Genomic DNA, 19,249 nt, shown 5'->3' on the forward strand with positions numbered 1-19,249 from the left:
TAATTGTGCTTAATTTTGATAAAAAATAATGTCATAATATAAATAATAATAATAATAATAATAATAATAATAATACAGGCTTTATTTTCTTAAAGGAATAGTTCACCCAAAATCACTTGCTCACCAATGGATCATCTGCAGTGAATGGGTGCCGTCAGAATGAGAATCCAAACAGCTGATAAAAACAAATCTTAATAATCCACATGTAATCCAGACCACTCCAGTCCAGTATTTTACATTATGAAGTGAAATAAGAAACAAATTCAAGATGTTTTTAACTTCAAGCGTCTTCAATCCATGATATTGCTTTCTCCAGTGAAAAAGGTTTTTGTGTTAATCAGGAGGAAGAGATTAAACACACCTTACAAGCCGAAACTGTCCAAAACATATATGTCTGTTTTATCCAGAAGCGATGGATTTATTACAGACACAGATTGTCACTTCACAAGACAATAATTGGTGCATTTAAGTCATGTGCATTATTGTAAGGTTTTTAACAGCAGTCTGGACTTTCATTCTGATGGCACCCATTCATTCATTTTTGGCCTGGATGCGAGTAAATTTTTAGCACATTTTCATTTTTGGTTGAACTATTCCTTTAATGCAAAATATTTTCTGTTAAATTTGAGGTTAAATATGACCCCTTGACAAGCTTCACGAGGTTCACCCATGCTCATTGGCTTCTGATGGTCATACACCAAAGCTTGACTGCTGTAAAGTACAGTATAGCCTCATAACCCAGGGGTTGCATTGCTTGCACTGCTTGCCTTCATCTTGATGACATGGATGTCCAGGAAAGAAATGAAATAAATATCTACCCTATTAAATCTGATTTCATAGAATATTTAAAAATACATCTGCATTAACAATTTGTTTTGTGACAAGTCAAAACAGTTGCTACAAGGTAAAACTACCACGGTGCTTAGCAAGAGCCTGAACCTCTACACCGAAATCAATGTCACAATCTGTTATAGCTACATGTGTCTATTCATATACATATTTCAATAAATAAACATTTGATCATGTTCTTGGTATATTAAAGCACAAGTTTCTGGTCATTTGCAATCATGATATTTGGAGATCAGGGAATCAAAGACATGGAAGAGAGATCAGTCTGAAAAGTCCCTGGTAAAGCCCCAATCTTCAAGACAGTTCTTATTTACACCATTTGAAAATGTTAAGAGATAAACTGCACGGGTCTAAAACGCATGCAACAAAACAAGAAGTTTGCATGCAGTGGAAAAAAAATGATTCTTTGGGGTAAAGACGTGTTGTTTTTAACCGAAACATAAACTTGCATTGTTGTTTTTGGTGATTAATGGGCCGTGTTCTGTTAAATTGCATAAGGAAGGGTTGCATTGTGATGTTGACAGAGTCCTCATGTTGTTTAATATCAGCTGGCAAGAAGCAATTTAAAAGAGGCTGTCCGGACAAAACGGGAATCCATGAGCTCGACCACAAAGCCTCAGAAATTGCCTGTCCAAGGCGATTAAGCAATGATCTCCATAAAGCATTTTAGATGAAACTTCATGTCTAATCAGTCTGTTTGTGAGTGCTTTTTATTTAAATAATCTGAACGAGAAGCTCATGCTGACCACTGTCCAAAGAGAAGCACATGAACATTGTTCACTTAATACGCTCTGAAGCCACATGGAGAAAAACAAGGTGCAAGGCCAAAAACATACTCTTGGAAAGTACGTGAACAAGCATGTGAATGCACTGAATATACATGCTTTGTGTTATTGTAGTGGTTTCAAACCTCTCTATTCAGTCGCGCGATAAAGTTATGACCTTGAGATGTCTGTGCTTCTAAGATGTCGACTTATTTTTAGCTACCTATCTAATTAATAAACAACCTGGTTTAAAGTTGGCATTTACTTTCTAAATGCATATTATTGAGCTTATTGTGAACAACTGATCCATTTCGTTGCACTGTAGAAGAAGATATTCTTTAGAAATTTGGTATCCAAACAGTTTCAGGTCCCATTGACTTCCATGGTATTTGTTGTCTATACTATGGAAGTCAATGGGACCAGTCAAACTCAGTTCCTGGAGGGCCGCAGCCCTGGAGAGTTTAGTTATAACCCTGTTCCAACACACATACCATTTAGCTTTCAAATTAGCCTGAAGGACTTTATTAGTTGGATCAGGTGTGTTTAATTAGCGTTGCATCTAAACTCTGCAGAGCTCCGGCCCTCCAGGAACTGAGTTTGACACCCCTGGTTTAGGGTATAAATGACAATATTTTTAAAGAAATTTGGTAACCAAACAGTTTCAGGTTCCATTGACGTCTATAGTGTTTGTTGTCCATACTATGGACATTAATGGAACCCAAAATGTTTAGTCTATAGAAGAAGATAATTTGAACAAATCTGGCAACCAAGCTGTTTTAGGTCTCATTGACTTCTATAGTGTTTGTTGTCCATATTATGGAAGTCAATGGGACCCAAAACGATTAAGTCCACGAAAGAAAATATTTTGAAGAAATCTTGCAAACCAACCAGTTTCAAGTCCCACTGATTGATTTCAATAGTATTTGTTGTCCATGCTATGGAAGTCTATGGGGGTAAAGCCATTTGGTTACCAATATTCTACAAAATATCTTCTTTTGTGCTCCACAGAAGAAAATAAAGGTTTGGAGCAACATTGGCTTATTTGCAAGCTACAATTCACAAGTAACAGACAGTTTTATTTTTAGTTTATGCAGTAGAATGTATTATATGCTGTATACACTTCTCCATAAATTTAATATAATTAAACTCAACTTTTTTTTTTTACAGCATAAGGAACTTGTTAGGAGAAGTTTGGCTAGGCGATGTAAATAAATCTTAATCAGCCCCTTGAGTACTTTGAGTATCCCTTGAAGATGCTTAGTCTTTTACTCAAGAAGGCCCTAGTTTTCTTCAAATGTCTGTGCCAATAAACCAGATGTGATGTTTATAGCTAGCTTAAATAACACATCGACAGTTTGTGCTGAAATGTTGAGAATGCAACTTGCAATACATGATGAATTGTGATGATGAACTGTGTGAAATAGCAGCTAGAAGTAGGGGTGCTCCGATCACGATCTGCCGATCGTTAATGCGCATCTCGTCAGTAAAGCCGGTTTTCTAATCAGCGGTTAATTCCATCAGGTGCGTGATTTCACATAGAGCAGCTGTTACTACACAGAGCCGTTTTTAACTGAGAAGATGCGTCAAAAAACGCTGAAAATTAACGTGATTTGCGCATCTTCTCTATTAACAACGGCTCTGTGTATTAACAGCTACTCTATGTGAAATCACGCACCTGATGGAATTAACCGCTGATTAGAAAACCGGCTTTACTGACGAGATGCGCATAACGATCGGCCGATCGTGATCGGAGCACCCCTAGCTAGAAGCGTTTGCATTCACGTACTTGCGTACTGTTTGTTTCTGGCCTTAAACCTTCTATTCCCAAGGATCGCCAAACTATTCGCAAACATCTCGCATTGCTTCCTCGTGCGTGAGGATACGAGCAAAACTAGGGATCTTCCAAAGGCCGTCGCTCAAGGGACCAGGGTGGTCTAATACTAGATTCGCCCTGGTGGTGACTGGAACCCCATCCGTGGTGTCTTCGCTCTCATTTCCTTTTCTTTTGCTTTCGTTCTTATCTGTAATCATTTCCTTCCTGTTTACTTCCGTATGATCCCCCTTATCCTTTGTTTGTCTGCTCCTCTTGTCTCCTTCTCTGCTCAATATGTGGGTGTCCTCATTTCGCACGTCTCTATCTCTCAGTTTTTTCTTCTTTCGGGTGCTTTTGAGCTCCGATTTCGCTTTTGGCTCAAGCACTTCATCCTCTCCATTGTTTATCACTATTTTCTCAGCTCTCCACTTCCCCTCCCCTTCTTGGGTCTCATTATGTTTCCTTCCTCTAGATTCTTGTTTTTTCCTTCTTTCAGCGTCAGTTTTCTTCTGGTCCACCCTCACCGTCCCTTTCACGCGGTGTTCCTCTTTCCGTCCCTGCGCTTCGCCAATTACCACTTGCTGTCCTTCACGCTTTGACTTCTGGGGACTGACTGAGCGACTATGTTGGCAGGACTTTCTGTTCTTGTGGGAGTCTCGAGCGCTCTGTTGCTGATTTTCTTTGTGGCTGCAAGCTTTGTCTTTGGATGGGCTTTTGGATTTCATTGCATCTCCGAGATCAAGGAGATTCTCCGCAGACTGACTCTTGATGCGCCGTTGCTGCGGGACTCTGGAAGAGCTGGTGTTTGGTGGTTTGGCACGCTTCTCCCTCTTGCTGTCTTTAGAGCGAGGTTCCTCACAGGCCAGATCCGAGGAGCCGTGAGAACGGGCAAAGGAGTTCATCAGGTCTGACGTTTCCTTCTTCGCTGTGGTGGATGGCAGATGAAGGAGAGGATAACTGAGAGGAATGCTGAAAGTGTTGGATCCCAGTGGCTCAGGAAGGATAACATCTTCTGCAGAACCTAAGGGCGAAAAGATGTGATTGGTTCTACTGCCTAGAATTAAAATACTATGATTCATTCTTTACCACCATGGTAACCAATTACCATGTAACCAGTTTCATGGCTGGTTGCTAATGATTTGCTATATAAATGTATTGCCCTGCTATATTTTTGAGTGACAACATTTTTCATGGTGTTGTGAATGCAGGAACATATTTGACATATCTAAAATTTGACACAATAAAGCAGAGAAAACACTAGCAATTAGGGAGCAAAGAAAGTGTAGTAAAAGTCCCATTACCAAAGAATAAAAGACCTAGAAGAAAAGAGGCTGTTAGTGATGATGCTCCTGGGGGCAGTAACACACCGTAGAGGAGCTTACACAACCTGCAAAGAGAACGAGAGAAAGAAAGAAAGAAAGAAAGAAAGAAAGAAAGAAAGAAAGAAAGAAAGAAAAAGCTGCAGTTAGCGAGCAAACCATGTCGTCTTGATGTTTTACAGCATGCTTGCGTAATAGCAGCAGCATCATGTGTTTGAGTGTCATAACTCACTGTTCTCTGATAAGAGGGCTTGCGGTCGCAGTAACAGTAGCACTTTGTTTCCTCCAGCTTGGATCAGCTCAATGGCTCTGGTGTGACTAATGCCTTGCGTTTGTTCTCCATTGATCTCCACTACCTGATCTCCTACCTGCACATTCAGGCATAAGATCATTTCTGTGTTTTATCATTATTGAAATATCTTAGTGGTCTCTGGTTTAGGCCATAAGAGGTGATGAGTTAAGTTCGGCCAATGAAAAACGCATATCAGCTGACTGCAAACAGGAAGATGATGACTGATATGGCATGAAAGTCAATTAACATTTGCATTTAAAGTGATCATAAACGGAGAAATCAAAATTCCTTTAATCTCTGGTATATTAGAGGTCCTTGTGGTATAAAAACATTCTGTAAGTTTTAACTCTCGTTAACAGCTTATATTAAAGCCAATCTGCCAAAACGACAGATTGTGGAATGTGCCACTTTATGATGTAATACTGTGGCTAAACACTGCCTCCGCAGAAGAATATCAACACCTGTTTCTACATGTAATGACTATATTGGACCTGATGCTGCGCAGTTTTCACTTCAGTTTACATTACGTGATAACTATTGCTTTGTCTGTTATTACAGATCATTTATACATATTGAGTATTTATGCGTTTTTAAACTTAAACACAGCAGCACAGTAGAATACAAAAGAAAACTTTTTAATTCTTCTGGCAAACATTTTCATCCAAATTTCATTCAAGCTATACATTCTTTAATGTATTTCCTGGGAATCAAACCCATGAAAAGGGCATCCTATTTTGAAATATTTGAGTATAATAAGGTATAATATTCAGCTTCCCTTAAATATTTTTCTACATTTAAATGCACTGTGCAGATGTTTGTCTAAAATCACTGCAAAAGATGGAAAAAAGTCAGCAGATTCCATCCACAATGTGCAAGTTATTAAAGAGTGATGTGCTGTACTGACATGTATCCTGCTGTCCTGGAGAGCAGGGCCGTCCTCAGCCAGCCGCAGGATGTAGAGGCCCATGTTATACTCCGTTCCTCCTCTCAGACTGAAGCCAAAACCACGAGGTCCACGCTCCAACTCTACTGCAATACAGCCCTAGGTAGAAAAAGTAGATATACACAGTTCAAGTTTTGGCTCAACTATGCTACCTTTATTTGAACAAAAATGCATGTACTATAATAATATATATTCAAAATGTAATTTATTTATGTGATGGCATGAAGCATTTAATAATAATCCTTAACTAGATTCTGTGACTTGATTGCGATTTTCCATTCATAGTTTTTAGTCTTGGCTTAAATATCTAGTATTATCTCATTGTTATTTTATACAGTGTTGAAATATTTCCCTAGAAATGTTCTGTAGTTAATTCCTAGGCATAGTTTGTGAGGTAAGTGTGACTCTTGCCTGTTTGGAGTTGGCAACACACAGCGCTCCCTGTTCACTCATGGGAAGAGCTTTATACTCTGTCCGTATGAGCTCATCCCTGATCTCATCCATATCCAAATTATATCTGCGCATAAGTAACACAAAGCAGAAGTGTGGCTTTAATACTCTGTAAGTGAAGAGAGCTTAATTTTATCGGCTAATGTATATAGCTGAATCTACATGAATTTACAAAAGATAGACAGAAGGAATGAGCACATTTCAAGTGGTTTAAATACATAGTAGTGGACTGCACCTCTCATCCTGAGTGGATTTGAGAAACTTGTGCTGCGGTGCTGGACTTTGTTTGGCTGAGCTGGCTCCTGAGGGCGGGCCTTTGTACTCTAAACAGCCAATAAAAACAGACTGTCATGTGAAGTGATGAACATCAAGTGTTAAAGCCCTTATGAAACAGCATTTGCAACACTTCTGAAATATTAATGAGGAATGTTTCACAATTTGATCAGGACGATTTGAACTGGAAAAGCCTGTGCCAATTAATGCTTTTAGTTTTATCATATTCACGCATGCAACTAACATGTATTAAACATAACAAAATGAACGGTGTATAGTCATGATTTGTAGGCTAAATAATAGGTCTAAACACCCTTTATAAAGCATTCAATTTAAATATGCATGCATAATTTAAATTAAATTTCACTGAGGTTATTAGCCTTTCAATTAAACTACATTACTGCCTTAGTGTGACAAATCAAAGCATGAGGCACAGGTTAAGAAAGCATGAATATGTTCTGCGGCATTTCATTATCTCACTCACCATCCTCAGGAACCACGGTGAGTGTGACGGAGCTCCCCGCGTCTTTGATGAGCTGAACAATGTCGTTGTGAGAGAGCTCCACAATGGACTGGCTGTTCACAGCGGAAATGCGGTCACCCACATTCAGCAGTCCGCAGCGGTCAGTCGGACTGCCCTCGATTATTCGACCGATCTTATGAGGAATCACTGCGACACACACTTAGGCAAATCACTTAGCAGAATTGAAATGGCTTGTGTTGTATTTATAATCATAATAAATGAATCATAGGAGAAGTAAAAATTCTGGGGTTGTGTAAAGATGAAACAGCTGGATGGAATGGAATAGAGAACAGGGGCCTCAAGGCACTGAGGCACAATGCTGATGATGTAATATGCCCAATGAACAGTGCAAGTTGTGATGCAAACACCACTGACTACCATTTACACACAGTATTTATGACTATAGTGGCCATAAAAGACGTGAAAATAAAGAAAATAAAGTGAAAATAAAGAAACAACTTTCACTGTGCAATATGTTAAACACAACATGACATTAAACCACAACAACCATGGTTATATTCAATTATCAAACTGAAACAAAAAGCCTAAAATGTGTTTTAATGTCACTATTGTTGAGGAATGTATGATCTTTGAATAATATCGGTCTTTAAATGCAAATTATATTTAAAGTGAACCTAAAGTATAGTTTGCAACATATCCACTATAGCACAATCAAATATACTTCAGTATATCTTTACTTGGACTTCAGTGCACAATTAAAGTGCATTTAATACAAAAGTAGCTCTTCTAATTTAGCAGTTTTTAAGTATACCAGACTTTTAGTATACTAAAAGTACAATTGCGTGGAATTTTTATTAAGGACATAAATATGTAAATGTATTTGTGGTAGATTTAGTAGATTTCAAATGCATTTTAGTATATTTATTTTTCACTAGGGTCTCGATTTCCAATTCGAATGATCTTTTTCTTGTTTATTTCCCAAATGACTTCGGCTGGTACATCAATGAATCTGCTGTTACCTCCAGGTGGCGGTTTGCTCTTCGATGTGAGAATGACAAAGCCAAAGCCCTCGTTATCTTTACGATGGAGCGTGATATCAAACGACCCCTGGTCCTTGATGCTTGGCACCTGGATCCGTGGAAGCCGAGGTGAGCCATTCACAAGGGTCAACGCTCCGCTCCCAACATCCTCCAGGGCATCTTTAGAGCAGAAGATTACACGGCTGACCTTTAATGAAAGCTTTTCAGGCAGTTAATTACACTCCAGTTCTGGTTTTATGTCCAAAGCCTGTCAGTCTGCAGCGCTCACCTCTGTAAATGACCTTCCTGCGCACTGAAAGCAGCACTTGTCCATTTCGTGCTGCGTTAGTCATCAGATCCAGAACTTGTTTGTGAGATTTCCCCTTCACAGTGATGCCATCGATACCAATGAGCTCGTCTCCAGCCCTCAGACGCCCTTCCTTCTCTGCCGCCCCCTGGGGAATGATGGCACCAATGTAGACCTAATGGAATTAGACAGATTGCTTTAGAGTTAAGACAGAAAGTCAATCTGCTAATAAATCACATAAATACAGTCCATGAATATAAATATCCAGTAATGTGATCACAGAAGTATGAGGGACTCACTGGTTGTTCTGCTCCTTCTCCTCCAAGCACACGGAAGCCAAAACCTGTCTCCTGATCTCTCTTGATGAACACGTCCAACTCTTTATAGTGAGGTGCTGTATACAAGTTACATTTAAGTACAATATGTAATTTGTAAAACATTGAATTAACCACATTCATCAACACAAAAAAGCAAAAATCAAAATAAAAGGGACAGTAATAAAAATAAAATAGAAGTAAAGAAAATAAAAGTGTCTGCATTCAGATCCTAAATTAAAAGGATAGTTTCTCAAATATGTCATTTGAAAACCGTATGATATTTTTTATGTGAAGCTCATATTAAACAGCTGCTCTTTTCCATGCAATAATAGTGCTTGGTAATTACGACTGTAAAGCTCCAAAGAAAAAAATACTATAAAATACTCCATTCAAACTATATTCAAAGTCTCCCAAAGCCATTCAACAACGTTTTAACATAGAACAACTGATATTAACTGAAAATCTTCCGCTCATAAATCTCATTTAAAGTTTCACACGTTTTAAACCAATTGCGGAATATATTCAAGAATAAGACATTTGCCCACAGCTCTCATTATATTGTCTCTTGTGTGCCGTTTTGTCATGTATTAATGTATTATGATTTGAAAAAGATTACAAAAAAACCCTGTTCTGTAAATGCATTTTTAATAAAGTATCTAAAAAAATAAAAAAATCTAAAATAAAATAGAATGGAGTTTTATATTTCATAATTGTGACTTTAAATCACATACCGTATTTTCCGGACTATAAGTCACACTTTTTTTCATAGTTTGGCTGGTCCTGCGACTTATAGCCAGGTGCGAGTTATTTATCAAAATTAATTTGACATGAACTAAGAGAAATGAACCAAGAGAAGAGAAAACATTACCGTCTCCAGCCGCGAGAGGGCGCTCTATGCTGCTCAGCGCTCCTGTAGCCTACACTGAAAACATAGAGCGCCCTCTCTCGGCTGTAGACGGTAACGTTTTCTCTTGGTTTTAAATAAATGCGACTTATAGTCCAGTGCGACTTATATTATGTTTTTTTTTTTCCCTAATCATGGGGTATTTTTGGACTGATGTGACTTATACTCAGGTGCGACTTATAGTCCGAAAAATACGGTAATTGCTAATTTGAGTATTTGTATCTCACAAATGTATCATTAATAGTTACATCAGAAATAATTGTGAACTTTATATACTGTATAACTTTAATTTGACCTTGTTACCTTATTTTTTATTTATAATAAAAAAATTAGGCAATAGTGTTTTACTTAGCTGAGTTTTTCTATTATTTCATTAACGTATAGTTTATACTATGTAAAGTTTATACACTTTATTACACTATTACATCATGAGGCGGTAATGCTCTTCCATACTTTGAATAGATAATGCAAAATAAATATCTGATACAGGATATAGCATTCAGACAAATTGTCAAATCCTACAGATCCACATCTTGGTGCTGTAACAAAAGAGTTTCCTGCTGGATGAGTTTAAGATAGACTCACCTATGCTCTCCGGCAAGGCTTTGGGTTTGCTGTAGTGGAGGGAAGCGTCTTGTTTTGGAGAGCTGCATGGCAGTGTGTTTGAGTGATAGGTCAAAGCCTGGGGAACCATGATGTCATGGCAACGGTCCAGAGTCTCAGTGCTGGCACTCAACCCCGGTCTCTGTTGAAATATAATGTGATTTAATACCACTTCACAATGTGACCAGCAGAGTGCACAAAGATGTGGACAGTAACAAACAGCATTTAAACTGTTCGCTTGGTATATCCTCAGAGAAAATGAGGAAGTGCCTACAGATAGATATCCTATATCAACAAAAACATGATTTTGGTTGGATCGGACCTTCTGGTTTACAGGAAAATGTGTGCAAGATTGATACTGCATGGAAAATTTTAAAGTCTATCAGTAAACACATTGAAAAATGAAGGCCAAAACACACATAAAATTCATGTCTTCGCCATTTTGCCCCATGTTACAAGATACTGTTCTTTCAAAGCATTTATTGTAGTAATTGTGAGTAAGTCTAAACAACACTCACCAGTTTGATATTTGAGTGTTTACAGGCCAGGGTCAAAAGGGCCTAATTAAAGGGGGGATGAAATGCTATTTCATGCATACTGAGTTTTTTACACTGCTAAAGAGTTGGATTCCCATGCTAAACATGGACAAAGTTTCAAAAATTAAGTTGTACATTTGAAGGAGTATTTTTGTTCCCAAAATACTCCTTCCGGTTTGTCACAAGTTTCGGAAAGTTTTTTTCAAGTATGGCTCTGTGTGACGTTAGATGGAGCGGAATTTCCTTATATGGGTCCTGAGGGCGCTTCTGCCGGAAGAGCGCGTGCTCCCGTATAGCGAGGCTGAGCAGCACAGACATTTCACTGATCAGAGCGATTAACTGATCAGAGCGAGAGCGTCGCGAAAAGTCACAAAAGAAGTGTGTTTTTGGTTGCCAGAGCAAGACAACCCTGCACAGATTACCAAAAGAGAAACAGCATTAAGGGACCAGTGGATGGAGTTTATTTTTACAGAGCATCAACGGAGTTGTGCAAGTGTTTTTGTTTGTTCCCTGCATTTCGAAAATGCTTGTTCACAAGGCCCAGTTTGACGACGGATTTGCGTATCGTTTATTTCTTAAGGATGATGCAATCCCAAGGAAAAAGGGTCACGATCATGTGTTGGAACCACAGGCGGTGAGTAAAACTGCTTCAAATATCTCTGCCTCCTTGTCAGTGTATCCGCCTCCCATCGGAGACCCGGGTTCGAGCCCCGCTCGGAGCGAGTCGTTGCTGCTGCTGCTTTCGTTCAGTTTCAGCCTCTGGATCTGATTCTGGATCATAAATAAACGGCTGAATCTGACTGTTAGCCATGGTTTGTTTTGGAATGATGTGTTTTCCCTTCCACATCTTCCAAACGCAAAAGCCTATTTGCGCTCGTCATTCTTTAGCTCCGCCCACACGTCACGCCTCCAGTCGGTCGTGTTTTTCCGGGAAAAATCGGTACAGACTATCTTTCTCTTATGAATATAATAAAACTAAAGACTTTTTGAATTTATGAAGGATGCAGTACTACTCTATATGTACTCAAGATTAACAGGATATTGAGTGAAAACGAGCATTTCACCCCCCCTTTAAATAAAGGGGAATTAATTATAATTCGCAATGATATTCTGATCCCTAAAAACTCTTCTTCAATATAAGTATATGGGATAGTTTTTACCCGTTTCATCATTTTCAAGTGAAAATCGTACACCCTATCACTTCAAAGTAGTACATACCACACAATTCAGTACAAATGGCGTGGGACGTGTCAGCTACCGAACTTTGGTACTTACAGAAAAGGGGTTTGTTCAAATCCCCAACCCACAGTACAAAAAATAATTGAGAAGAAATTTAATCAGCACAAAAAAAATAAAAATATTCAGCCATTTCCTCAGTTCTACAAGATCATGATCACCTCTGGAATCTATTATCATACTCACAGGTCTTAAACTCTTCACAGGCGACGTCTGACCTAGAAAAAGAGAAAAGGTATGAGAGACGCAAGTAGCACTGAAGGAGGAAAAAACAAGGGAACAGGCACTCCTTGACAGATAGATGGAAAAAAAACAAGAACTCGTTACTGAGATAGAACGTTTCTAGCTTTATTATAATGACAGTGTTTCATGGTTGTTGCCTCTCGGATATGAAAAAGGCATGAGAATACATTGTTTCAATGCTACATTATTAATTCCCATCCATCTAACTAAAAAGCTACTCATAGAGGAAGCACCATTCAAGTGCTTCAAAGTGGGGCGTTTCCTGAGCCAATTCTGAGCTGGGTTAATCATGACACATGCATCATCTAGGAACCATTAAAGATGGATAGAATAAATGTATATAAGAGAAAATGATGAATCCTCCAGGGCAAAAAGAAACTGCAAACGACAGAAGCCATGCATAAAATAAAGATGTTGCTACACTTCCATCTCTCAATTCAGGGTTTTTTTCTCTGTCTTTCTCTGGATTGGTGTGATTTCCATTGAATTTAATGGATAAACAATGATTGACGAAACTCACTCAGTCTTTGGTGGCTAATAGAACTGATTAAAGCATTATCTTGCTCTCTTTCTTCATCTTTTCCCCCTTTCTCCCATCCTCTCTCTCTCTCTCTCTCTCTTTTTCTCTCTCACTTCTCAGACAATAAATCCTCACTTGCAGACACATCCTAAAATTCCCCTGTGATCTAAACTCATTTCCCTAATTCCCAGCCAGCCCCAAAGAGTGGGTGCAAAAGATGCAACAGGGCCTCTCCTGCCAACTGAACCAGGATCAGCGGTCCATCATTCTAACATAACATTAAGACCACATAACATAACATAACTAAGGGGACAGAAACACATCAAAGCCCCTTTCACACTGCACGTCGGACCCGCAATATTTCCGGAACATTGCCGGGTTGCCTTCTGTGTGAAAGCAACCACGTCCCGGGATTGATTACCGAATTGAATCCGTGTCGGGGACCTAGTAACATTGCGGGGTTCGACCCGGTACGAGCGCTGTGAGAACAAAAGCCAGATCTAATTCCCTGTCGAAGTGATGACGCGCGTTATCGCGCGACTCTTTTATCAGCTGTTTTGAAGGAAGATCAATGTTCGTGACGAAAACATATGTGCAAACTGTAATGAAGCAGAGATCAGTTAGTTCCTCACTTTCCGCGCTGACGCTGAGATCGTTCGTTTGTTTCAGTGAAAGTATAACGTGCCTAGCGTTGTCGACTTGTACATTATGGTCATTACGTGTCATTACGGGATCTTCAAGGGTTGTGTGTGAAAGAAAGCACGCACATGTACCGGGTACTCACTGGCAGTGTGAAAGTGCAAAATCTAGCGACCAGGGAACAATTGCAGGAACACTTTACCCCTGTATTTGCCGGAATGGCAGGGTGAAAGGGGCTAAAGTATGATCAGTGAGAGTGGAGGAGAAGAGTGTGGTTCAAATGTAAACTTATGAAGTGGGGCAAATAATGCCATTGATTTCTCACCTGCTAAACAATGCAGATATAACAAAAAAAGTGAAAAGAGCTTTTGCGTGATTCCCTGCTAAAATTATAATTTGGAAAGATGTCCTCTGCTACACTGCGCATTAATTTTCTTAGTCAGTATTTAGTCTTGTTTTCCAGTGTAAATATCTAAACATATTTAAATCAAAATATAATACTTGAGATACAAAAATGACGGTAGATGCTAAATGTTGTTTTTTTGAGAAACATTTCAAAATTAAGATTAAAAGTAAGTTATTTTTTTCTAATCCTGCTGGCATTCTCTTTTTAATTTATAAAAAAAAAAAACACGCACATAGATCACAATTAACTTTAGTTTAATTTTAATTTCTCATAAAACAAATGTTATGTCATTGTGCATCTCGAACAAATCTTGAATTAAGAACATATAGATATTTGTACTGAAAAAAAAATTCTGTACAAGAGAGCGACTTACTCTGTACAGTGTTCTCTTTTCATGAATCACACATTTTTCATTTTCTGAATTTTTACTGAATTAAAATGAAAATACAATACGTATATATATATATATATATATATATATATTAATTTTTTTTATTTTATTTTTTTTTTATTGTCATTAAGGCCAAAAGATTATGAAAAGTGAAATGAATTCTCCGGGAATCAACTCTAGTGTTGTCTATTGTTTGAGCTACAAGAACAAACATGAATGCAAATGATCCCACAAGAGTGACATAGCGACAATTATAGTGAACACTTTAGCTTTTTCTGCTTGTTTAGAGTATGTTTATGACCTTAATGATCAGTGTGATGTTCCACACACCCTCCCGCTCTCTTACCTCCTCTCAACACTAACAGATTCACCTCGCTGCCCACCGGGAGGTCCTTCAGTATATCCACCACCTGGGCATGACTCAGCGTTTGCACGTTCTGCCTGTTAATCTCTTTTATCACGTCTCCTTTCAACAGGCCTCGGCACCACTGCTCATCCAGGATCATTTTCACCTTCTGCCCCAGAGGACAGTCTGCAATGGCGAAGCCAAATCCTCCAGGTCCCTTCACGATTGGCACGCTCACCAGCTCCGGCTGCAGCATCCCCGTCTCTGCACTGCTGCTGCTGCCTCCTGGAAGAGCAGCGACCACCTGCCGCCCACTGGCATCTGTGGTTACGTAGTGAAGCTCCTGGGAGGAACCGTGAAGGGCGTCACCTTTGACCAGCAGAGGCTGGCCGTTGATGAGGGGTACGGCGGTTACGATCTCTCCTGATGGAGGTGGAGGTGGAGGGGGAAGGTCTTCACTGTCTGCATCCACGTCGGGGGGAAGCGAGTATCCACGACAGAGGACCATGTCAACATACTGATTAATTGGGATGCACTGGAACATGTGGACCACATCGGCATGGGTCTTGCCCAAGACAAGTGTGCCGTTGATTTCCACAATTACATCACCTAGGTTTAAAAGAGAGGGAATTTGACAGCATCAGAAAGGAAAAGGATCATTACAAAGTAGATGAACAACTTTTCTAATCCATTTATGTTTTTGAAAGATGCTAGATGAAAGTTTAGACAAAATTAAATATCTGTCCTTATTTACTCACCCTTAAACTATGTTATTTCAAACGTGTATTATTTCTTTGTGAACCTTTGAAGAATTTCGACACAGATCTTTTTCATATACACATTTGATAAGATAATACCAAGCAGTTTGTGTGACTTCTGTACTATATTCCAAGTGTTTTTGAACTGAATTAGTGAATGAATTTTGAATCAGCTGATACTGATCATGAATCAGACTGATTGTTCACTCACTCAATCATCTGCAGCAGCTCTCTAGTTCACAACTCAATGGAAAGGAAGATTATTAGTGAATAATTGCTTAAATTTTCTTTTGGGCTATTATGTGGCTTTACACAATTAACTGTTGCTGTATGGAGCCAGGTTATTATACTTAACTAAAATTAAAAGTATAAAAACTATATATATAGCAATACTGAAAAATATTTACTGTATTTTCCAGACTATAAGTCACACTTTTTTTCATAGTTTGGCTGGTCCTGCGACTTATAGTCAGGTGCGACTTATTTATCAAAATTAATTTGACATGAACAAAGAGAAATGAACCAAGAGAAATGAACCAAGAGAAAACATTACCGTCTACAGCTGCCAGAGGGTGCTCTATGCTCCTCAGTGCTACTGTAGTCTACACTGAGAAGCATAGAGCACCCTCTCGAGGCTGTAGATGGTAATGTTTTCTCTTGGTTCTTGGTTCTAAATAAATGCGACTTGTAGTCCAGTGCGACTTATATTCCGAAAAATACGGTAAATAAAAAAATATATTTGTATCATTATACATCATACTGTATAAGAATTAAATATTCTAATAAAAATGACTTAATCACATAACAAAAAAAAATGTACAAACAAAATAATAATATTAATCAGAATAATAATTAAAAAAAAAAAAAAACCTGTGATAGTATGATAGTGCTAAAATAAGAATGATATGGAAAAAAGGCATGATTCTTCAAAATATCACACTTTTTGTTTTACAGAAGAAAATAAAATCAAGTCAAATGGTTTGGAACAATATGAGGGTGAATAAATAAAGCCATTATTCTGTAGCCTTTTTATGTTGATATACTTTTCCTATCCCGTTTAATGTGATGAGACATCTTTAATTAAGTCATTCGTAGGCTGGCTTCCTAATTATCCCTCATGTGAATTGTGGATGTTCCCCTAAAAACCATTCAGCAAACTAAGCATTACCAGAGGCCATCTTGTTGTCCTGGGCGGCCGGGCCATCAGCAAGAACATTCTTCACCTGCAGAAACTCATCAGGTCGGTCTCCACCAATGATGGTGAAACCAAAGCCCTGCTGGCTCTTTCTGAGAGCCGAGTGATACAGCTCCCCCTTCAGCTGGGTCGGGTCCCGCGTGAACCCGGGCGTACCAGCCGCTCCACCTACAGAGACAGAAGCAGAGGAAGACACACACAGACATCTGTGATGACTTCACATAAAATATGCACAAAGACAAAACTGTAAACAACTAGACAAGGATTTATGGTATATACAAGCATCAACTGCACCACGATGCTCACTGATAAACATGTTTTCAAAATGTATGACAGATTCATCAATAATGTGTGAAGTCACAAAAGCAGACTGTCCTAATTTCATTAACCAAAGCACATTATGGGACACTTTCTGTGAACATAATACAAAATAGGGCCTGAAAAACCAGAAAAGGTTTCTGAAGCACTTTTTTGAACACATGGAAAGAGAAAAGAGACCTAACCTTTAGGAAAGGTTGACCATCAAGGACCTCAGGAGGTCAAACTAAAATATGTGACATGTGGGACATTCTATAGTGCAGAATTATATTTTTATTCGATTTAATTATAATTATAATCCCAAAAAAATTACAGTAACATTTTTAAAATGAAACTATAACATATATTTTAAAAAAGGGTAACAGGGTTGCAAACGTAGTCTAAAATAAAATGTAATATGGTAGAGTATAGGTTGTTTGGCACAAAATGTTGGTTTGCAGTAATATAATTTCAATATAAAAAAAACCCTGAAATCTTCCAATTGAGCTTTAAGAGTGCCGTCTATAATTTGTGTAAAAAAAAAAATTAGGAAATGAATGAAATGATTCATTTTTCTTTCCATGATGTTGCTTCCTATGCGTCACAATTGTAAAGAGCATTGCATTATTTGCAAAAGGAGAAATTATGCAAAACAGGATTGCATAAAATGTTGAACACTAATAACCTCTATTTGTATGATAGATAGATAGATAGATAGATAGATAGATAGATAGATAGATAGATAGATAGATAGATAGATAGATAGATAGATAGATAGATAGATAGATAGATAGATAGATAGATAGATAGATAGATAGATAGATAGATAGATAGATAGATACTCATAATATCAATAATAATATGTACACAGATTCCATAGATGTTCCATGAAACTATCATTTAATTGTACAGGAATGTTGTCCAATGTGTGACTGACATCTAATTAAAAACTGAATAGTAAACAAAACCATTAACAACTCTCTCTGACAGCATTGGCAAGAACATTTATCATCAGCATCTCATCCTTACATACTTGTCTAATATACTGCTCTCCTGTGTGTTTCCAGAAGGGTTGAGGGAGTGATAACATTCCCATTCTCGATATTACACAACCTTCAGAAACCCTCTCAGCACTGGGTGAGGTGATTTCCAGCTAATGTTCCACTGCTGATAGTGAATGTTTTAGTAGGAAATTTGGGTTTTATGCCCTCTGACTCACTTTTTGTACTTCCTGTCAGAAAATATGAACAACGTGTGTGTACCATGGAATATTGTGCTCTCAGAGTTCACAAATCACAAAAGAGGTCTAGAAGACTGTGGGAATCACAGTTTAAAATCACACTGAGCTAAAGGAAGCATGGGTTAAGTGTGTGTGTGTGTGTGTGTGTGTGTGTGTGTGTGTGGTTGTGTGTGTGTGTGTGTATGTGTGTGTGCTGCACTGTAGTGTGTACTGTTAGAGAGAATGCTTTGATTGCATGTGCTGTAATGGCAGCTGGGAATCTCCCTATCACAGGGAGGAAGGCCTGTCAAAAAATTATTTTGCCATATTGACAGGACAAAGTAGAGAATGTATTATATTTTAATACAATTGTGCCAGCAAGACTCAAAGTAAGAGGAATCTTCGAATCAGTTAAACGTTACAGAATTTGAAACAAAATACTGTTGAAAGAGTTGCATGCCACATCTCCAAATCAGAAGAAAATGTAGTTGTCGATTAGTGCCACCTTATATAACCGCAACCATCTGCTGCTGATTTGACTCTTTGTTCTGCCTCTATCATTATGTTAATACCGTAGAATATAGCTATTATTATTATGTAAAAATATATATTACAAAAGTATAAAAATAAATGTATATTTTCATATATTATTAATATTCTAAAAATGAATACAATTATGTAATAAATCATAAAATATACATAAATAAATAATATTTTCATCAATATATTGTTTGAAAAGTTTGAAAAAAAAATAAAAAAAATAAATTGCTGTCAAATGATTAATCGTGATTAATTGCATCCAAAATAAAAGCTTTTGTTTATGTTTATGCTTACAAAGGCCACATTTATTTTATTTTAAAAAAATACAGTAAAAACAGTAATATTGTGAAATGTTATCGCCATTTTAAATAACTTTTTTTTTATTTTTAAAATGCAATTTAATTACTCCATTCTTCAATGTTAGGAATTATTGTTACGTGCTAATTTGGTTCTCAAGAAACATTACTATCACCATCATCAGCGTTGAAAACAGTTGTGCTGCTTAACATTTTGGTTGAAAACATTTACAGATACATTTTTTATCCATCTGCTAAAATCATGTTGGTGAACCAGTGTTTGAGAAAGC

At 37.9% G+C, this 19,249-nt stretch overlaps 1 protein-coding gene across 1 annotated transcript in view; it reads right to left on the minus strand.

Annotated features, from left to right (window-relative positions):
- Positions 1–1,140: 1,140 nt before the first annotated feature.
- LOC113089068 (membrane-associated guanylate kinase, WW and PDZ domain-containing protein 3-like) overlaps positions 1,141–19,249 on the minus strand; it is a 53,983-nt gene continuing 35,874 nt past the window's right edge. The window contains exons 12-25 of the mRNA XM_026255924.1: positions 16,581–16,775; positions 14,655–15,263; positions 12,296–12,327; positions 10,320–10,479; positions 8,813–8,907; positions 8,496–8,688; positions 8,207–8,386; positions 7,188–7,373; positions 6,666–6,753; positions 6,392–6,497; positions 5,942–6,079; positions 4,978–5,113; positions 3,382–4,447; positions 1,141–3,046 (exon numbers count right to left, since the gene is read on the minus strand). Coding sequence (XP_026111709.1) covers positions 3,453–4,447; positions 4,978–5,113; positions 5,942–6,079; positions 6,392–6,497; positions 6,666–6,753; positions 7,188–7,373; positions 8,207–8,386; positions 8,496–8,688; positions 8,813–8,907; positions 10,320–10,479; positions 12,296–12,327; positions 14,655–15,263; positions 16,581–16,775 — 3,113 coding nt within the window. The 3' untranslated portion in view covers positions 1,141–3,046; positions 3,382–3,452. The remainder of the gene's footprint in view (positions 3,047–3,381; positions 4,448–4,977; positions 5,114–5,941; positions 6,080–6,391; positions 6,498–6,665; positions 6,754–7,187; positions 7,374–8,206; positions 8,387–8,495; positions 8,689–8,812; positions 8,908–10,319; positions 10,480–12,295; positions 12,328–14,654; positions 15,264–16,580; positions 16,776–19,249) is intronic.

Source organism: Carassius auratus, chromosome 6, assembly GCF_003368295.1.
Source record: "Carassius auratus strain Wakin chromosome 6, ASM336829v1, whole genome shotgun sequence".
NCBI lineage: Eukaryota > Metazoa > Chordata > Actinopteri > Cypriniformes > Cyprinidae > Carassius > Carassius auratus.